Here is a 23,440-nt window from a genome sequence, read left to right as displayed (position 1 = left end):
ACAAGTTCCATAAACTTCTCACGAGCTAAATTCTTTATATTATCTTGACGAAAGAAGCCTACATGATATAAATCAATAATATCTTTTGCAGACTTACATTTTTTCAAAACAACATGAGGATCACAACCAAAATGCATAAACAACGCCTGCAATAACTTGGAATAAGCTTCATTGCTTACCCTTGCACCCGTAGCATGACATTGTGTTATCACTTCCCATGTAAATAAAACTTCGTTTGGATTTTCATATCCACGTGCTTCTTGTGCCGACAACATGGTACAGATGGCAGACTGTCCTTCCATTGTGTGATTGACGCACTAAATATGTAATTGCAATTTGAATTTTTGTCTTATACAGTAAATATTTTACACAATGATGTACACAGAACTTTGATATTTCTTTTCACTGTTTTTTTAAATAACAAGGTTTCGTAAGTAGACTTTTATGATATAATTCACAATGTGTTGACCAAAGATTCACTTTTTAAGAATTTTTTTTTACACTTACCAGTAAATATAATAATAAAACTTTCCCGAACTTGTTTTAGTTCACAACAGATTTAGTTGTAAGTTTACCGACAGCACACTTGAAAGCTTGTCGGGAATTGCACTAACACTGGCCGTTAACTACAATGATAAAACTTCCCGTAACTTTTTTCAGTTTAGTATCGATGCACTACCACTTGTCACTCACTAAATATATTTTAGTTCACCAAAGATATACTTTTAAGTTTATCGGTTAATCCTTTAGCACTTTCCGATAATTGTAATTTACAAAGTGCCGTAATAAAATTGTTTTAGACTAATTACAGCACGCAAAGTACAAACAGGAAGTGTGTTTACTTTTTATTGATTGTTTATTATCAACACTAATAAATGGAAATTCCAAGAACTCCACACGAAGATTCCCGAAGATTGCCGAAGTTTCCCGAAGTTTTCCGAACATTGCCGAACCTAACCGACGATGAACATGAGAGTTTATACACAATTCCTGTACATGTTGGTTAATGTACCACACGAATGGTTCCGAAAATTGCCGAACTTAACCGAAGATGGACATAAAAATGTATGAACAATTCCTGTACACGTTTAGTAAATGTAACTTGCAAAAGTCTTGTAACTTTAAAGATCAGCAAAGATATATTTCAAAGTTTATTATTAGATGTAACTTTGTAACAAAATCGGTATTTTAAAATAAATGATTTAACAACAGAGAGTATACCAATGATTGGGTTTACTTTAACAGTAGTAATTGTATAGTGCGCGGCGCGGCTTGCTGCGAGGGATTTATAGTTTTAAAATTTAATCTCGTACCCAAACGCATTTCGTTTTGTAATCTTGTACAAAACGAAATGCGTTTGGGTACGAGATTAAATTTTAAAACTATAAATCCCTCGCAGCAAGCCGCGCCGCGCACTATACAATTACTACTGTTAAAGTAAACCCAATCATTGGTATACTCTCTGTTGTTAAATCATTTATTTTAAAATACCGATTTTGTTACAAAGTTACATCTAATAATAAACTTTGAAATATATCTTTGCTGATCTTTAAAGTTACAAGACTTTTGCAAGTTACATTTACTAAACGTGTACAGGAATTGTTCATACATTTTTATGTCCATCTTCGGTTAAGTTCGGCAATTTTCGGAACCATTCGTGTGGTACATTAACCAACATGTACAGGAATTGTGTATAAACTCTCATGTTCATCGTCGGTTAGGTTCGGCAATGTTCGGAAAACTTCGGGAAACTTCGGCAATCTTCGGGAATCTTCGTGTGGAGTTCTTGGAATTTCCATTTATTAGTGTTGATAATAAACAATCAATAAAAAGTAAACACACTTCCTGTTTGTACTTTGCGTGCTGTAATTAGTCTAAAACAATTTTATTACGGCACTTTGTAAATTACAATTATCGGAAAGTGCTAAAGGATTAACCGATAAACTTAAAAGTATATCTTTGGTGAACTAAAATATATTTAGTGAGTGACAAGTGGTAGTGCATCGATACTAAACTGAAAAAAGTTACGGGAAGTTTTATCATTGTAGTTAACGGCCAGTGTTAGTGCAATTCCCGACAAGCTTTCAAGTGTGCTGTCGGTAAACTTACAACTAAATCTGTTGTGAACTAAAACAAGTTCGGGAAAGTTTTATTATTATATTTACTGGTAAGTGTAAAAAAAAATTCTTAAAAAGTGAATCTTTGGTCAACACATTGTGAATTATATCATAAAAGTCTACTTACGAAACCTTGTTATTTAAAAAAACTGTGAAAAGAAATATCAAAGTTCTGTGTACATCATTGTGTAAAATATTTACTGTATAAGACAAAAATTCAAATTGCAATTACATATTTAGTGCGTCAATCACACAATGGAAGGACAGTCTGCCATCTGTACCATGTTGTCGGCACAAGAAGCACGTGGATATGAAAATCCAAACGAAGTTTTATTTACATGGGAAGTGATAACACAATGTCATGCTACGGGTGCAAGGGTAAGCAATGAAGCTTATTCCAAGTTATTGCAGGCGTTGTTTATGCATTTTGGTTGTGATCCTCATGTTGTTTTGAAAAAATGTAAGTCTGCAAAAGATATTATTGATTTATATCATGTAGGCTTCTTTCGTCAAGATAATATAAAGAATTTAGCTCGTGAGAAGTTTATGGAACTTGTGTCTGAAGGAAAAGCTAATAGTTTAACTACAAATGATTTTAGCGTTTTCATGGAAAATTTTATAAACTTTCCAAGTCCTAATACTAATAATGTATCACAACCTACCATGCATGGGAGTGGTAAAACAAATGAATATTTTCGTATTGTTAATAATAGAACCAAACATTATACTTATTTTGGACTTACAGGAAAGGAAGTTACAATTGAACGTATGCAAACTAGCGGAATAGATGATCCTGAAAAATATATTCAGTTGTTATTTGAATTTGTAAAAGATCATGTATTAAATGATGCCGATGATGATATGTATGTTGGTATAACAATAGAAAGTTCTGCTTCCACAATTAATAAACCAATATACATTTCGTGGCGTCAAAAGTCAAATTTAAGCTCCGACATTTTATTTCGTAAAATTGAAAATGTTTTAAATAGTAATGAAAATTATTTATTAGGTGATAAAGTAAATTTCAAAATTCATATTGTTGATTTACGTAAAGGTAGGGGACGAACTATGGGTTCATCAAAATATGTTGATCTTGTAACACACATGCATCAATGTACTATTCCTGTACAAAAGGATGTGTATTGTCTTCCCAAGAGTATTATTCTTGGAATGGGTAGGGCTGATCATCGTTATAATTACGTATATGAATTGAAAAATCATTCTGAACGATTGATGAAACAAGCAAAGGATTTGTGTGTCAGTGCTAAAGTTGACATTGAAATCCATGATGGATGTACTATTGATGATGTAAAAAAGTTTCAAAATAAGCTAGCACCTCATTATCAAATTGTTGTTTACGAAAAAAATCGTTTAACTCGAAACTACAATGTAATTTATCCTGGAATATATGCATCAAAGAAAATTTTAATTTTGTATACTGAGGGACACTATGAATTAATTACTAGTATTACAACACTATTAAACAAGAAAAATTATTGTCAGTATTGTTTGGAAGGTTATCATCGTACAGAAAATCATAAGTGTAACTTCAAATGTCCAATGTGTGAAAAGTATCACAATGTTTGTAATAATGATAATAATATTAAACGCGAATGCATTGATTGTCATAGACTGTTTTCTTCAGAAGAATGTTTTGCTAATCATAAAACAATAAATGTTTCCGGAAAAAGTTTATGCGAAACAAAGAAAATTTGTGTGCAATGTGGTGATATGATTGACATGCGTTCACGCAGGTGTCAACATGAATGTGGTGAACGTTATTGTAAAACATGTTACTCATATGTAAGAGATGACCATATTTGTTTTGTTCAAATGGCTATGATGCAGCATGTAAATACCTTTTTGTACATTATCTTTGATGTAGAAACAATGTTGCTTCCTAAAAATGAACAAGGAGAACAAGAACATCGCGTAAATTTCGTAAATTGTATTCATGCTTGTTACAAGTGTAAGGACATGAAGCTTGATGATACATGCTTTGTATGCGGCGATAAAAATGGATTCCGTTCGTTTGATTTTCACAACATTGAAGAATTTGTTAATCATGTATTAATAACTCGACCAATGTTTAAAAAAATCATTGTGCTTTCCCATAACGGCAGTAATTATGATATGCAATTCTGTGCTAAAACTTTGATCATAAACCATCATTTTACACCTGAAGTAATAATGTCAGGGCAAAAAATTATTGAAATGCGTTTAGGACAAAAGATTTACTTTCGTGACACATATTTGTATATGGGAGTTAAATTATCTAAATTACCTAAGACGTTAGGTCTTTCTGCAAATTTACGAAAGGGAGATTTTCCGTACTTGTTTAATACATTAGAAAACCAAAATTATATAGGCAAAACTCCTGATCTAAAATATTTTGATCCTGATTCAAGGAGCACTGAAGATCGAGAGCAACTTATCATATGGCACAAAGAACGTGTTGCAAGTAATGAGGAGTATAATCTCCAAAAGGAAATGATTGAATATTGTCGGAATGATGTTAAAATTTTAGCAGAGGCTGTCATTAAATTTTCAAACTTAATTGAAGACAAAACAAATGGTATTCAATGTTTTATCGCTGCACCAACTATTGCTAGTTTGGCAATACTAACATATCGTACCTTATATTTACCCAAAGAAATTATTCCAATTATTCCACCTTATAGGTTTGACCATCGTGATCGTCAAAGTCTAAAGGCAATGTATTGGCTACGATACTTAGAACGTACTACTGGTAATAAAATTCTTCATTCTGGAAATGGTTTGGAAAAACGATTTGGGAGATATAAGGTTGATGGATTTGAAACTAAAACAAATACAGTTTACGAATTTCATGGATGTTACTATCACGGGTGTTTAAACTGTTATCCTACACTACGACACGTGTCCCTAGATTCAACCTCTAAGCAATGTACATCACTACAAGATCGGTATGAAAACACCACCACAAAAATAGCATTTCTTAAAAAATTAAATCTTAATGTCATTGAAATGTGGGAATGTGAATGGGACCTCATGGTAAAAAATGATAAAAAATTACAACAGTTTATTCAAACACAGTGTCATGATCTTGTCGACCATCTGATACCTAAAGATAGTTTTCATGGGGGACGTACAGAATGTTTTAATGCCTTGTACCAATGTACCAGCGAAGAGTTTGTGGCATATTATGATATTACCAGTCTTTACCCGTGGGTAATGGCACGTAAGCCATTGCCTATAGGTAAACCTATAATATACAAGGGGCCTGAATTTCCACAAGTGCAAAGTATTCATGGATTAGTCAAATGTAGTATCTTACCTCCCAAAGACTTATATTTTCCAATTTTACCATATACATGTAATGAACGCCTTTTGTTTGGGTTATGTCGTACGTGTATGGAACAAAGTGACAACAATTGCATCCATAATGATACTGAGCGTGTCCTTACTGGTACATACTGTACTCCTGAACTTCATGTAGCTTTAAATCTCGGATACAAAATTCTACAAATTATCGAAATTTGGGAATTCAAATTATCTGGATCAAAAGATAAACTGTTTAAAGATTATGTCAATTCCTTCTTAAAAATGAAACAGGAGTCTTCAGGATTTCCTAACTGGTGCAAAAGTAAACAAGATCAAGAAAAATATATTGCAGACTATTATGAACATGAATGCATTCAGTTAACGGAAAATAACATTGAATCAAATCCTGGTCTAAGATATATTTCCAAAATATTTCTCAATTCTTTATACGGAAAATGGGGACAAAGAACAGATTTATCTCAATCTGTAATTGTAGATACTCCAGAAAAATTTTTAAGTTATCTATGGGCACCACAATATGAGGTGCAAACTGTATTGCCTATTGGAGAGCGACATCTCATTGTATCATATAAAAACATTGAAAACAAAAACAAACCATGGAAATTTTCCAATGTTGTCCTTGCAGCCTTCATCACCTCTTGGGCGCGTCTAAAACTTTACGAGTTACTAACAGCTATAGATCCTGAGCGTGTATTGTACTGCGACACTGATAGTATTATGTTTGTGCAGCAACGTAATGAAAAGCCTCCACTTTCTTTGGGTTTCTATTTAGGTCAGTTAACTAATGAAGTTCCTGATGGCTGGGAAATTGATGCCTTTATAGGCTTAGGGCCAAAAAATTATGCCTATAGAATGAAAGAAGTTCAAACAGGGAAAGTAAATTATGTATTTAAAATTAGAGGAATAACTTTAAATCATCGTACACGACAAGAAATTAACTTTGATCATTTTTATCAACTAGTTCGGGATAAAGCTGACAAAAAACAGTTACACAATCCAGGAAGAATTGTTCGTAAGCCTGGGTTTGTCATCGTATCCAAGTCTGAAACTAAAACACATCAGAAAGTTCAAAATAAAAGACGACGATTAAATCATAACAGTATTACTGACTATAGAACATTGCCATATGGTTATCAAAGTATTAAGTGTGTTAAATGATTGGTATTCTGTATACATGTAAATAGTAGACTGTCTAAAGGTAGCATCATGTTATAACATGGTCATAATATCATCAAATATGTCCATAAGTTTTCCTATCTGTTGGTACTTCTGCGTATATATAATGTAAATATCTTATTTAAATATATCTATATATGTATATCAATATGCCAATATTGGAAAATACAATAAAGCGTTACAATTTATAATAATATGTTTTATTTCTCCAAACAAATATTCCTATAATACGAAGTATATGTATTCTATATAAGATAAAGGAAAAATACGTATGCTTCATATAAGGTTATTTATACGTATTTTATGTTCCTATAATAAATTATCCCAAGTTGAAAACCATGTTGATGTCACAATGTCTTCTATAAGGTAAACAAGCATCTTAAAAGTAAGTAAAGGTAGCAATATAAGACATTAGAATACTGTACTGAAAACATATCTATATGTAAATGGGTTATAACACACTGATATCCTTTGTGGTTAAAATATCCGTACAACATGTCTAACAAGTATCTGCGTACGTAAAAACCAAAATATATATCATTAGAATACTCTAGTGAAAACATATGTATATGTAAATGCCTTATATCATAGTGATATCCTTTGTGGTTAAAATATCCGTACAACATGTCTAACAAGTATCTGCGTACGTAAAAAATCACAATATATACATTCTAACATGGTATTCAAGGTAATCTATATACATAAGCAATCAAATTATAAGCCTACAATATAATCAGTTCATGTGTTTGCATTCACATAGCATATCACCACAACAACATATACAGCTCTACAATACGATAAAATAAGGCTACAATCCAAAATTAATACAATAGAAACACTTTGGGTGTTTGCATCCAGCCTAGTATAGCCCCTAAAGCTACGCAACCAACAACACATGCTTAAATCACTTACATGCAAACGAAAGATAATATGTCTACAATATGATACATATATTCATGTCCTGATATCAAAACCAATATACATACATACATACGTACATCAACCCACTTACAAACTATTCATATATACATGCAATTTGTCATTCGTCTAAGCTTCGTACACCATTAGACCCATACAGTATCCAAAACATGATATTCTATGTTAAAATCACATATCAGCTACACATACATGTACCCACTTACAAACTAATCACATATACATGCAATTTCTTATTCGTCTAAGCTTCGTACACCATTAGACCCATACAGTATCCAAAACATGATATTCTATGTTAAAATCACATATCAGCTACACATACATGTACCCACTTACAAACTAATCACATATACATGCAATTTCTTATTCGTCTAAGCTTCGTACACCATTAGACCCATACAGTATCCAAAACATGATATTCTATGCTAAAATCACATTTCAGCTACTGAAAATACAATATCAATACATAAAATACCCCCTCATTAATATTCATTACCATCTCATTAATATTCATTATCATCTCATTAATATTCATAAATAATTATTCAATAATCTAGTTTTTAAAAGGATAAAATCATTTATGCGGAAATACCTAAAGAAATCTTGTTTGAAAACTTCTTCCAAAAGCACAAAAGTGAAAGTTCCCTTACGCACACAATTCATTCAGTCTTTTTCCACTTTGCAACTCAGGTAGGAAGAGCCATCCTTTCTCTCCCCTCTACGTATGTGGCAAGGTCTTAACAAAATGCGTAACAATTCCCACGCCAATTTAAAAACTGGTCCTTTGCACACAAAACAAGAGCATAGTTCGCCCCTCCAATCTTATGTGCGGTCTTTCAGTATGGGAAGCAATACATTAACTTTTAAAAAGTAACACGTAACTATCTCTTTCTTACATTCTCTGTCCTTAGAATAATAATTCCTATTTCTTTTTTCACATATTTTTCAGTTTCCCTGCAGTAGAAGTCACAGTCCCCAATTAAGCAATGTCTTTTACTCCATAGGAGAGCACAGTTCACCCCTCCAGCATTTTGGAACACACACATACAAGCAGGTGTCTATGTTCCTTTCATTACTCTTTTCCATCAAAGGGTTCTCTCCCTACCCGCGCCATTCTTAGCTTACATGACTTTCTCACTTCCTGCTGTTAAAGTATTCTCCGACATCTATATGTTACATTAAAGTGACAATATATTCTTTCTTTTAATGACACAAGGTTCAAATTACGAGACAGTTACAAGAAGCTTCTCAATTTCAAATTGTATCCTTTTCTTTCATGTTTCCTATGTTTCTAAAAGTTATTTCACATCTCTTTCTCACCTCCCATGGTTAGACTATTTTCAAACATCCATATGTCACATTAAATTGACAGCTTGTTCTTTCTTTAATTGACAAAATGATGGAATTATGTGACAGCTACATAAGAGCTTCACTAATACGTTTACAAAACATTCCTATTGTAATTACCACCCCCAGTTTTGGATAGATTCAGCCATAGACCTACAGCCTCCCCCACTTCCTGATACTTTCCCCCACTGGTTACCTCACCTTAGGACATGCCATTATTTCATTATATGTGCCTTCTTTCTTTAGAATTAGTTTCTTGAATACCAAGACCAACTGCGTTCAAGATTAACAAAAAGACTTGTGTGGACATGTTCTGAAGTTCCTTTAGGTATTTTCAGCATTTGAAGGAGGAATAAGCAAGAAAGAAACAAGTTTCTTAAAGGCTTGGGGAAAAATGGTAAGTAATCAGCATAAATTGTATAAATTAATATAAAATTGTATTAAAATATATGATAAAACATTCAAGAGGAAATTTGCATCCATTTTCGTGAGATTTTGGGAACATGGGTAAATTTTTTGGTACAAAATGGCGGATTTTAGCCTCATTTTCGTGAGATTTTGGGAACATGGATAATTTTTGGTAGAAAATGGCGGATTTTAGGGCGATTTTCGTGAGATTTTGGGAACATGGGTAAATTTTGGTACAAAATGGCGGATTTTAGGGCCATTTTCGTGAGATTTTCGGAACAAGTTCGTGAGAAGTACGTGCTATACTACTCCTGTGCACTACGTGTAAATCGAATACGCGCTAGTTGTAAATCACCTGCGCGGTAGGTGAAAATCACTTGTGCAGGACGTGTACGTGTGCATTGCACATGTCCTGTGCACGTGAAGATGTTGAACAGAACTTGTGACGTATATGTGCATCACATGTACAGGCGTGCATTTGTACAGATGATATACATGTTGCATCCGTGTAATTGTACATGTACTATACGGGTACTGTACGTGCATTGTGCTGTCTGGGTCGTGTTTGTGGGTTTTCTCGGAGTACTCAAATTTCCTCCCGCATACGTCGTCTCCATTAGCCTAAAGAGCATAATTGTGGGACGTTGAATGGAAATATTTAATTTTTCAATGGTTGCTGACATCTTGTCAGTGGGTCATCGTTAAGGTAGTTTTTAATACGTTGCATTATTGTTGCTATTATTTATATAGAAGAAGAGGTTGTATGGGGCTTGCAAAGTGGGAATGATAGTCTTCAAAAGACTGAGAGCTACTGTTGTAGATTGATGCTGAAGATAAGAACTAGATTCTATTTGTGAGTTTTTTTTTTAGGATTATTAGTTGCATTATGGACAACAAATGGTTCAGAAAATTTTCTATTGATGGAAGGATGGGGAAAATAATTCTACAATGACTAAGCAAAGAAGCTCATAGCCAGATCATAAAAACGTAATAGCAGCATGCGTCGATAAATGTTCTTCTTTCTCACCCCAACCATAGGTTGGTGGGCAATATGGAAATTTTAAAACTTTTCTCTCCCTTGGGAGAGCTGTTTCATACTTTGATAAGATCTCTTCTTCTTAACTGCATCTAAATATTCTATTCTTGGTCTTCCTCTTCCTGGTTTTCCTTCTGCCTTTCCTTCTATCAGCACAGTGATCCAATCGGAGTGTCGAATATGATGGTCAAGCATGCTGTTTCTTCTTTTTCCTATTATCTTCATGATCTGTCGTCCTTCATTAGCTGCCTCTAGTACGTCTTCATTTCTTTTCCTTTCGGTCCATTATATGCGCAGCATTCTGCGTTAACGTCATATTTCAAATGCTTCCATCATGGATATTTCAGCTTTTCTCAATGTCCACGTCTCTGATCCGTAAAGCGCCACGGTTCATACAAGTCTTAATAAATCGTTTTCAAACTTCCAACGATATATTCCTTGATGTTAGCAGTTCTCTTTGCCTATTGAATGCTTATTTAGCCTGTGCTATTCTTGAACTTAACATTTTTTGCACTTTTTCCGTTCGAGGATATTAGACTTCCTAAATAGGGGAACGTCTTAACGTCTTCGATTTTCTCTTCATCTAGCCATACGTTTGCCCCTTCTTGCCCTGCTCTTGCGCGCTTTATCACTTTGATTTTCTTCTTATTTATCTTCATTTTGCATGTTTCTTCCAGTTGGTTGTTCAAGTTTGAAAGTGAATCCTGCAAGTCCTTTTCGCTCTTCGCTATCAGTACCATGTCATCAGCAAACCTTATTGTGCTGAAAACCTGGTCATTTACTTTTACGTCTTTCTCATTTTTATCAAAGAATTCTTTCATAGCCTCTTCTATATAGACGTTGAACAGGAGAGACGAAAGTCCACATCTTGCCTTACTCCTTTGCCTATACTTGCTTCCTTCTGATCTCTTCCTAAACAGCAGAAAGTTGGTATATTATTCTTCTAAAGTTGGTATATTATTCTTCTGTCTCTGTAATCCACCTACAGATTCTTCAACGTTCTGAACATGATACTCCAATCTACGTTGTCAAAATTCTTTTCTATATCTACAAATGCTATCACAATTGGTTTGTTTATTCCGATGTACTGTTCCACGATCAACGTATCGTAGACTCAATATTTCCTTGTTCCCTTTTGCTTCACTTGTTCCCTTTTTCTTCGGAATCCAAACTGGTCTTCCGATAGCCGTTCTCAGAATTTCTCTTCTATTCGTTGTGCGATAATTTTGCACAGTATTTCTGATGCATGCGAAAGCAAACTTAATGTTCTATGTTCTTCGCATTTCTATGTGCCCTTTTCTCTTCGGGATAGGGACCAATATGATTTTCTCGAAGTCTCTCGGTACTTTGCGTCGAAAAATAGCACGGGTAATTTCAATTCACATTTTACAAAGTCTAGACATTAATATGTGAGGGTACTTATGGAAACTTTCGTATTAGCATATATCACATTAAGATTTAATAGGCGTTTTAAAATCATTTCCACAAGACACGTAGTCAACAAGAGTGGACTAAGATGAATCGATTACTTCGTTGAGTTGATTTTAACGTCCCTTTCAGCAGCAAGGCTATATGAAACGGGACCTACTGATTAACGTGGAATCCGAACCACATGAGCCCTCAAGGGTGATCGAGCCCGAATCTCCATGCCAAAAGCGCGCACGCTAATCGCTTAGTCACGGAGCTCTAATTACTTCGTTGAGTTAGTAACGTATTTCTTAACCTATAAAATATTCAATGAAAAATACTTTAAATTCGGAAGAAATTCATATAGGAACTCACTGAAAGATTCTTAACTATGACGACTTTAATTTCTTGGATGGGGTAAGCGGAGGAATAATAATTACGGGAAACAGCAACTTGTCATAGCTAAAATTTCGTCTATTTTTTTTTTTTTTTTTCGATGCGCTAGAACCGGTTGTTGAAATATTTCGAGTTCACAGAACCGTTTCTTATATCCAGACATAACAGTAAATTTTACCCAGTTACACACAGGAACAAGTAAATTTTAGTCTAACTATCTTTGTTTATCAAAAATGAGAACTGAGATCACATGAGTGTAGTAGTGAGTGTTATTTATATTTGGAACGCATACCCTTATCAAAAATTGTTATTCATAAGAGTTAATTTGGTTTACTCTATCTCGTTATAATTCTGTGAAAGAATACCTAGGTAATATTTCTTTCTTTTGAAAATAACAGAACCCTAAACTAGACTTGACACAAGTTTTACTCCCCTGTTTTGGTTATAAACGGTTGTCCTTTCCTCCTAATCGTCTACTCCAGATATCTCTTCTGTGTCGCCCCCTCTCTCTCTTTCTCTCGCCAGACCAGCTGTATGCACCAAGATCCTAGTAGGTTTCGGCAGATAAAATTAATTATTGTTTCTTTCTTTCTTTTTGTGGAAAAACTGGTATTTAAATGTGTTACTTAATATACCTTGTGTAACTGTAAATTTGACCTTTCACCTTCATATTTTGGTACAGAGTGATACACAAGACTATAGATTGTATTTCAGCAAAATTGTGTGAAAAATCTTAAAATATAAATTGAGTAAGTTCTACACCAACTGACAACTTGCTCCGGAGCTCCAAGACAATACCCGGCCACATACTGCCTTTCTGGTGCAGCATTCCTGGTCAACAGGGGAGTTGTCTCTAAGGGACCAAAGAGTTTTCGGATATCCAACGTAATGTTACAACCCAGCTGAAGGTCATCACTAAGATGAGTATACCAGGAATTTCCAGGACTTGTACAGACGTTCCGAGAAATGCATTACCATAAGCAGGGATTAATTCGAAGGACAGTAAATCCTGATTCAAGCACATTCAAGTACATACAACAATCCATTCGAAATATAGACACATTCACCGAACTTTCTGGATAGACTTTGTAGTTTTCATTTTGATTTTTTCTTTCTTTATGTATCTCCCTGAATTTGGATTTGATCTTAAATCTTGAGTGATTTTTTTCGGCGATCAATTAATGTAGAATAAGTGGTAACATGAAGAATTAACACAGATTAAAGCGGTGACTTCCGAAAGCCCAAATTATTTTATTTTCTTGTGGCAGAAATACATTTATTGATTGTTAAGCAATCAATACATACAATATGTGGATTGTTAAGCAAAAGTGATTCCCCAAAGTGTAAATATATATATTTTGTAAGCTCAGCGACGCAACTACGCTAGTTGTCGCCCGGGGCAAGAACTCACCTTAGCGTCCCCCTGACCAACACAAGCCCCGTTTGCTCTCCCTCCTAGTTACGTCACTGTGTAAGCCAGGTTTTAACAAGCTTATAGTCTAACTTTAGAAGGATGCATACTCCGTCTTATGTTTATTAAGACATTTTCTTCCTCCTTTTGAAGTCCCCTATATGATAAAACTCCATTCTGACCATTCTTTTAGTGCCCGGTGTCATTAAGCGTCACAGGTAACTTTTACAGAAAGAAAAGTTTATTTCAAAACTATAAAGGTAAATATGCATAGTCGTAAATACGAGGTGTGGCAATTAAATAACAGACTCCTGTCGCGCAGAATCGTGGAGGGGGAAGAGGTAGCTAATGATGTGTTGTTGATCTTGAACCTTCACGAGCAGCCACTGTTTGTTTTATGATTCTGACAGCTTTTCTTTTCTTTGCAGGCTTGCATGTAGAGGACAGTGTTCTGTAGTAGTGCCGGAATCATGGTGAGTAGTAAAGTTGAGCAGCGCATTAACATCAAATTTCTCGTGAAATTAAACAAATCACCGACGGAATGTTGTGCAATGTTAAAAGAAGTGTATGGTGATAATGCTATGTCACGTGCGCGAGTTTTCAAATGGCACAAACGATTTTCAGAAGATAGGGAGGAGGTTGAAGATGATGAACGACCCGGCCGCCCTTTGAATTCAAGAACGAATGAAAATGTTCCAAAAATTAATGAACTTTTGCGGAAAGACAGACGTCTGAGCATTCGGATGATCGCAAACACGACGAACATTAACAAAGAGACAGTAAGACAAATTCTGCATGGCAATTTAACCATGACAAAAGTTTGTGCAAAAATTGTCCCGAAAAACCTCTCAGGAACAAAAGACCATGTGCTGTGAAGTCATGGAACGACTCAAAGCAGAACCAGACTTGCTAACACGTGTCATCACATGTGATGAAACATGGATTTTCCAGTATGACCCCGAATTCATGCACTGGAAGACTCCCACATCGCCAAGAATGAAAAAAGCACGAATGAGCAAGTTGAAAGTGAAGGCAATTCTCATCGTTCTTTTTCGATATCAGGGGTATCATCATGAGTGAATGGGTGCCTCAGGGTCAAACGGTAAATCAGACCTACTACAAAGAAGTCCTAATCACGCTGAGGGAAAGAATAAGGAAGAAGGGACCGGATTTGTGGAAGAACGATGCATGGATCCTCCACCAAGACAATGCGCCTGCCCATAATACCCTTTCTGTGAAGCAGTTTTTAGCAGCCAAGCGCATTCATGTACTCGACCATCCTCTATATTCCCCAGACCTGGCTTCCTGTGACTTTTATCTATTCCCAAAAGTGGAAAGTGCATTAAAGGGAACACGTTTTCAGTCTGTGGAAAAGGTGAAACTATAAATGCAGTTGTTGAACAGTGTGACATCTGATGACCTACAGCATTGTTTTGAACAATGGAAGGGACTATGCAGGTGTGTATAGATAGGAGAGGGGAGTATACTGAAGGGGATAACAGTCGATTGTAACTTTCTTTGCAATACATCACATTTATGTCACCAGTCTCGTTATTTAATTACCACACCTCGTGTATATATATATACCACAACTGTGTGATCCAAATCTCGCTGGACCAAAACTCGCCGGTCGAAATATCGTATGAACAAAACCTCGCCATAGCAATAAAGAACAATTCTGTATATAGCTTCTGCGGTCAAAATAATGATAGTAACAAATGACGAAGCAGGAAATGCTTAATTTAAGACACTAGAAGCGGGGGAAAATGGTGGTTCAAAATAAATAAACATATAATCTAAAATAAACACTAATTAGAAGAAATCTTATCCGTCAAATCTATTTTAGCTAAATTATTTGGTGAGAACGTACTGCGAATCCCACCGGGGCTTGAAATTTTATAACAAAAATCTAGCATATCACGTACACTTTAAGTTAAAATGTCGAAACTCTGCATATAAACCTATCATTAATCATCTTCTTCTAATCCTACGTCTCATATAGCCTCGCTGCTGAACGAGACGTTAAACTCAAAACTCAACTCTGTCCCGTAATCCCGTCATAACCGAAACAAAAAAAATCTGTCCATATTATGGATGGAGGTTTAACTGGTGTATATTAGTGCTAAAATTCGAATAATGGATTCTTCGAATATTAGAACAAAATTGGTTATTCGAACAATTGTTCGAATGACGAATAATTGTTCAATATTCAAGTCAAATATTCGGATATTTGAATAACAAGTAAAATATGCGAATACTTTTAACAACACTAATATACGAGGTGCGTTAAAAAGTATTGAATCTTTGGTTAGCAAAATTACATTTATTGATTTGGAAATCCGAAATACTAATTCCCTTTAAAATAGCCTCTTTGGTAATGCTCACACTTCTCCCAGCGCTCCCGCAATTGTTGGAAACACTTCCGAAACGCAGTTTATAGAATGGTAAGCAACCATGCCATCGCATTCCGCATGATATCTTAATTCAAATCGGGACTCTTTTATTGGCATTTTCAGCTTGGGAAATAACCAAAAGTTACACGAAGCCATGTCGGGGGAGTAAGGAGGCTGAAGACCCACAGGAATGTTGTGTTTGGCGATGAAAGCCTGAATTAAATTTTGCAGACACTTTCCTTATGACCAAATTCTCGTTCAAAATTGAATGTACCGATCCGATTGAATGTTTCCGCTTGGGTATCTCCAAACGTTTGGCAAAATTTCATGCAATATTGCTGTTCAAGTTGCTCTGTCATTTAGAAAAAAAAAGAAAAAAAACTGGAATCCGTTCCACCGCTCACTACACATCTTCACTCGTTGGCCGACTGCCAACGACTGACGCTTTGTGCGAGCGGGGAAAAAGTCACGACTGCGCAAGTGTCCCCTCTACATCTACACTGAAAAAAGTCTCCCGCGCTTTATTGGTTTAAGCGGGAAAATTAAGGTCCGATATTTTTTGAACACACATCATATCTTAGTGTATATTCATACAACGATATTTTGAACATTCTACACTAAAGAAATCACCTTGGCGAAATTTCGTCCCGCAAGATTTTGGACGAGCTATTGTCCTAGGTGAAAATTTCGACCCGCGAGATTTTGGCAGGCCAAATTTTGGCCCGTGAGGTTTTGGTCACGCGTCATTTTAGGTGATGAGGTTTTAGCCACGCCAGACCTCGAGGTTTTATACTCAAACCAGGGGATGCAGATTCTTCTTTCAAACATCCATTTATTTAACTTGATTGTCTTATTTCTGGGCTGTACATAGTAACACCTTAAAACCAAAGTCAAGATATCATTACGTTTTGTTTTGTTTTGTTTTGTTTGTTAATCCCTTGTGTGTGCTTGTCCAAGACCTTCCCTTCCTTTTTTCTCGCCCTTTTCATTTACTTAAGAAATAAAAGGAAAAAAATAAAGAAACATTCGCAATTATGATACCTCGTCGGCTTTGAATGCTCAAGGCACCGGCTGAGAGTTACGCGTCTGAGCGAATGTCAAAAAATTCTGGGCTGGAGTACTCCAATATATTGATCGATTCAAAAAAATGTCTGCAATTAAAGGATATGGGTTCCCATCACATTCTTATTTAGTTGGAGAGCATAAGAAATAATTGATACCTGGAGACCAATGGTGACGCGTGACTAAAATCAGACTCACACGTAGAAAAATAAAATTATGTTTTCCTGAAGGCTTCCTGAAAAAAAAAAAAAATGTGATGGATTGCATAACTAAGGGTATTGTAGTGCATTGGATTGTTGCAAAATTAATGCAAGATTTTGGGTTTTTCATGTTAATACATGACACAAAACATGAGTTGATACATGTCTTATGCTTTGTGATATTTGTACAAGTCATGTTTTGAAATTTCGGGCTATATACGCCGAAATGTCTTCGTGATTTCGTTTATTCAAACCTGAAAAGATACAATATCAAACCATAATTTTCGCGAAGTTTACTTCAACAATTAATGAAGTAACGAGTAAATGTAGTGTGAACAAACACACAGTGCAGCCTTCCTAGTTCCGAGAATTCTGGTTTGGAATAAAAGAAAGGTCACCAAGAATTTCATGCTGCTGTTGATGATAAGCTGAAGACTATCACCACAAAAGCAGTTAAGCGATGAAGATACTAACAGTTGCGGAGGAACACAATGTTGATCATTTAACTGTAGCATAACGTCTGGAGAAACTAGAAGAAAGGAAAGAATGTTACACGAATTGATCGAGAACCCAGACTTTCTTCAAGATAATTTTCCTCGGAGACGTTAACTCTCAATTTTACGTACAAGTCCTCAAGAAACTAAGAGCAAGGATCCGGGGCGTCAGACCAGACATCTGCAGCGATTGAAAACTTCATCACGACCAACGCGCCAGCTCACACTGCCATTGTCGTGACAAGCTACTTGGCCAAATCTAACGTGGCAACGCTGCCCGGGCCACTTTACATCCCGACTTGGCTCCCGCAGACTTCCTTTTTGTTTCCCCCGTCTGAATTCCCCGCTTAAAGGAGATTGACATAGTACAATTGATGACGTGAAAACAACTTGTGAAATGGCTTTAAAAGCACTTCCTGCATAGGCTCTTTAGGATGCTTTCGCAGACTAGAAATCCCTCTGGCAAAGATGTTGACGCAGGAGGACAATGTTTTTTGTAGACTTGATGATGCTACTTTTCGGACAGGCCTTGCATATGTGCAGACGCTATATGATGAGAAAAGGGAGTCGCGGTAGCTCAGTGTAGATCACTCACCTCTAGGGTTCCTGCTTTGATCCTAGCTCGCTGCAAATAGGCTTTATGGTGGACTATATACATGGGTTTTCTCGAAGTTCCCTCATTTCCTCCCTCTTTCTCTTCCCACTATTTTCTTAATTATCATCATATCAATCTTAGCCTCGAAGAATAATCTCGCAACGACGGAACATAAAATGGGCAATCTTCTTATCTGAAATGTTAAAAAATCTTATGGGAGAGGATTGATAATATTTTTTGCAACGTATTTCTGGATAATTCTTCCAGAAAAGAGATCTCGGAATTAATGCTGTTGGCCAAATTTATGCTCTGTTTCATTTATTGGCGAATTGTGCATAAAAATAAAAAAAATACTACAAGATATAGAATATTATTAACGCAATTTTATTTTTCAAGATTTATTGAATCTTGAAATATACTAAAACAGAACCACAAAATTTAAATTCATCTACAACAAGCTCTTCATCGTATAAATATATTTCTTTTGCAGGTATAAATCTCTCATGTATACATAAATATATAATATATACAACAATATAATTCAATATTATGCACACGATATCAGCTTCAAAAAACCTTTTACATTAGCCGTACATGTTTAAAATGTACCTTTGGATTTGTTAATAGTATTGCATCAGTAAAAATAGCAAAGGGGGAATGAAGTATAAAGGAGACTGAATGTATTATAATTGTACTAGTAAGAATGATCGAAGAGAAATATTAGAGGAAATCGCTTTAATCTTTTAATATTAAGAGAGGACAATACTAACGCATTCCTAAAACTTCAATCTGTTGAATGAGGTATGAAATTTCTTCTTTCAATCATTTGTATTTGGGAACATAAGTTTTCACGTTGACTCCACAAAACGCTTTCCCTTATTTTGTTTCTCACAAAATCTTTCCTGCTGAGAAAATCAATATTGATATCATAAGATACATTTTCGTTTCAGAATGGCATTACAAAATACAGAAATAAATGTGTTTCAATATATGTTACAGACGGTAACATGAAAGCTGGACTACCCTAGAAATTGGTAAAACAGTATGTAGTCTTTTTGCTTCTAACAAGTGAAGCAGTAAAAAAAAAAAAAAAAAAAAAAAAAAAAAAAAAAAAAAAACTAATGTTTTACAGCTTCCGATCTCTAGTGTAGCTCGACTTGAATGCACCTTAAAACCAAATTTTTCACCTTTTGTCCGGAGACAACTACATTTTCGAAAACTATTTTGTGTATTCAAGGCAGTCTGCTTCAAAACCATATCTTAATTTGCATAACATAATAAATTCATTGCATATTTTCTATCATAACAATTAATATAGGCTATAAAGAAAACGGGAAGTATTTTTTTAAAAAGTAATAATAAAAATAAATGTTTGTTGATGTAAGCTATATCGCCTCAATCTTTTTACATACACTGTATGTAGTTAGTAAGAAAATATATGTACGCACAATATTAGTTTAATCTCTAGAAAAGATAATATTGAGTCTTTCTTTATACGAGGGGGAGTCCGAAAATAAGTTTCTCCTCTTATTTACCCCAGGGAAGCAAACAGGAATGCGGGAAACAAGACAGTGGTTGCACACGCAACACACCCAAACACAAGTGGGTATCGTTCGCCCACGATCCTGCAGATGGCGCCGCCGCAGCGCCTGCCCAAAGCGGATACGAGTCTCTCAGTTTGAACCTGGTAGCTATGGAGAGAAGGAACCATCACTGCTGCGCGGCACTGTCAAACTGTCGAAGCTGAAGGAGGCAATTCGGAACAATTGGCCTGGCCTTCTCACCTGTGGTGTTATGTTGCTGGATGACAATGCGAGGCCACACTCAGCGACGGCAACGCAAAAACATATTGCAACTCTTGGGTGGGAGCGCCTTGCCCATCTGCTATCAGTCCGAATCTCGTGCCCAGTGACTTCCATCTGTTTCCGGCTTTGAAGAGAACTCTCAGCGGCAGGCGCTTTGGAAGCAATGCTGAAGTCACAGAAGCTGTTGGACGCTTTTTCTGTATGTAACGCCCTGAATTTTTCCTGGAAGAGTTTTTTAAGCTTATACACCGTTATGACAAATGTCTCAATGTACGTGGTACTTATGTGGAACAACAAGGGTACGTCTGATATTTAAAGTCTGCTATTTTTGGTCTTGCATCCCCACCTCTGTCCACAGTCGCCTGGGGAAACTTATTTTAGGACTCCCCCTCGTATATGCACAGATAGAGACAGTATTATAATCTTTGAGTTAAAGTAACATTATACTTGCTTATGTCCTCTTATTAACTTATAGGAAAGAACTCAATATTACAACAATAAGATACGTTCAACTAGATGCCAAATCATACATTAACAGAGAAAATGTACTTACAAGACAGTTAGCATTACACAGAAACAGATAATTGCATTGTTTAAAAGAACCTTTCTCTCGTATAAAATTGTCCTACGCGTGTCTTATAAACACAATAACTGGTGTCGTAAAAGTCTATACAGTTTATAATTGAAGCACACTGTACATATAATCTATTCTTTACACGGGATCATTCTGCTGTACAATACATACTTCTAGTACGTTATTATGAAGTCTGAATATTAATATACCGAAACTGAAGCATACTTTGTTCCAATGCATAACTTCGCAATCCCAATGTGTTATACCATAACCTGGCCCCTCCCTTAAAACCGTCCACTTTTACAGCTCATCACAATATGTGCTCGTAACAGTAAATAGTTTATAAGCATTCAGAAGCAAACGCTCACAACAATTACGTGGCAAATGGGTTTAAATTCTTATCATAATCATCGTCTTCAGCAAATGGATTTTTTGTGGAATCATAGTCCTCATCATCCGCGAATGGGTTTTTACTTTCGTCATAATCATCTTCAAATGGATTTTTTGATGACTTCAGTTTTGGTTTGTGACTTTGGCTGATATCAGGAGATCTATTCCTTGATTGAGCAGGCGAATGGTGTAGTCTTTGTATAGTAGGAGAGCTGCGAGATGAAGCTGTACGAGTTCCTGATTCTGTGTTTCTCCCAAGGTTTGACTCTAAGGACGTGTTATATGGCGAAGAACTGATTCCTTTAGATACCGATGGAACAGATGCTGGGACAACTCGTGAACCTTCATCAAGACGTAACCTACCTTCCGCGGCAGGAACTATGCCTCCAGTTATTTTCGTTGTGTCTCGAACCAGAGTTCTGCTTTCAACAGAAATTGGGGCTGGAGCAACTGTCAAGAGAAACAAAACATGTTTTTAGATAATCAGAACTATCTATATGAATTACATGTCATCAATTGATAAATGGGGGGGGGGAATCCATTTTTTCTCTTCATACTCTCTTATAAACGTGAATTCAATTGTATTTTAAGAGTGAAAAATGTGTAAGTTGACAGGAATTGAATCTTGGTTTCCAACAAATCATGCCACTGACTGGCCGAGCAACCTCGCGAGTAAGAATGTATGGCTTGTGAGGAAATAGACTAGCTAGCCGTAGTGGTTAACATACCGGAGTAGTAAGTTGGAGACACAGATTCCATTATCGGACCAATTGCATTTTTTCTTTTAATGCTGAGTGTTATCCTATTCTATAACTATTCTGTTGAAACATCGGCGAAAAGAGGCCTCTCCTTACAAAACCACGAATAAACCAGTGACACAACTGGGTCACCAGCATGTCCAACAGGCCACAACACTTTTGAAACAAACACTGCATTCTCCGTAGAAAGCCTATTTTACCGACTCTCGGACAACGTTCAAAAGTGGGTGTGGAAGCGATTCGTCAGACCTACTGTGAAATACTGCGACGTAAATGTAGTGATGTGCACTGCCATCTCGAAAGGTGGTCGTAGTAACTTTATTGTTAGCAATGTGCACATGAATGCTGCTGAATATAGAGAGGTGTTACAAGCTGGATTTCCACCCATTTTTGAGAGGCGAACTGTCGCGGGACGCCACGAAATTAATGAACAATAGGGCATTATTTAATAAAAGTGACCACTCTCTGGAAAAGGTACAATGAGGTTAAAATTCTGTCGTAGCCTGGATCTCCTGACGTGAATTTTATAGAAAATGGTTGGTATCTTACGTAACTAAATTCGAGAAACGACCAGACAGACCCACAAATGACAGTTACTTAAGGAACACTGTGACGAATGGTACCACCTGTGACAGGATGTAATCGATGTCTTTACTGGATATCGTGAGAACACGGTTAAAGCTGTGTCTGCTGCCGGAGGCCACGAAATACTAGCTGTAATATAACACAAATAAATTTTGATATGGGCATAATTTATTTTTATTTTTTAAAATATATCCACCCTTGATCGATATACTTGTTCGCACGTTCATGTCCAGTAGAAAGGCAGTTCTTGGGATGTTGAGAAGCTCTTTTGTCACAGCGCTTTGAATGTTATCCAATGGTTGAAAATGACGTCCATTTAAGGCAAATTTCAATGTCGGGAAGAGAAGGTAACCGGCAGGAGCAGAAACGTAAATTTAACACAAAATTTAATTGCCAATCTGATCATCCATGATGATGACGACAAGGCGAAAACTCTTCACTTGCAAACCACGCCCGTGTTTACAGACTAATGAATGAAAAGAATGAAACACAGTCACGTGTTACCAGAAATTGGGCTACGTAGTTCCTATGCTAGCTGCTAGATAACACGCATAGTAACTTTTTAAAACAAGTCGTCTCAATACTCATGGGTCACCGTGACAAACGAGATTCGGAACATCCTAAAACTGCTTTACTACAGGCCATGAAGAAGTTGCATGGAACGAAGAAACAAGTGCATTGATCAAAGAGAAATGTATTTGAAGAATAAAAAATAAGTTATATTCACATCACAATTGTAGCAGGACTCGATTTTCGAGGAAAGTAATTTGTATATTTTGATTCTATTTTATGTTTATGTCATAAAATCATTTATTAAGGTTATGGGAATTAAATGTTGTATATGCGAGTAAATGCAAGCTGCACAAAGTTGCTAATGTTTGTGTCAGCATTTTATTGTAAACACATGTGTACAAGAATGTCATCGTTGAGAGTCTGGCAATGTAGGAAGGAAATGTTGACAATGTGTCTATCCTCACATTAGCCAGATTCTAGAAATTGTATAAGGTGAATCTGTAAGATTTCACG

At 35.9% G+C, this 23,440-nt stretch overlaps 1 protein-coding gene across 1 annotated transcript in view; it reads right to left on the bottom strand.

The window, feature by feature from the left end:
- Positions 1-18,665: 18,665 nt before the first annotated feature.
- The window catches only part of Vps11 (vacuolar protein sorting 11), a 77,879-nt gene continuing 73,104 nt past the window's right edge, over positions 18,666-23,440 (bottom strand). Inside the window, exon 21 of the mRNA XM_081736999.1 lies at positions 18,666-21,521. Within this exon, the coding sequence (XP_081593125.1) occupies positions 21,055-21,521 (467 nt within the window). The 3' untranslated portion in view covers positions 18,666-21,054. The remainder of the gene's footprint in view (positions 21,522-23,440) is intronic.

Source organism: Thermobia domestica, chromosome 13, assembly GCF_964235325.1.
Source record: "Thermobia domestica chromosome 13, izTheDome1.hap1.1, whole genome shotgun sequence".
NCBI classification, from domain to species: Eukaryota; Metazoa; Arthropoda; class Insecta; order Zygentoma; family Lepismatidae; genus Thermobia; species Thermobia domestica.
This window is presented reverse-complemented; position numbering and strand designations above follow the sequence as displayed.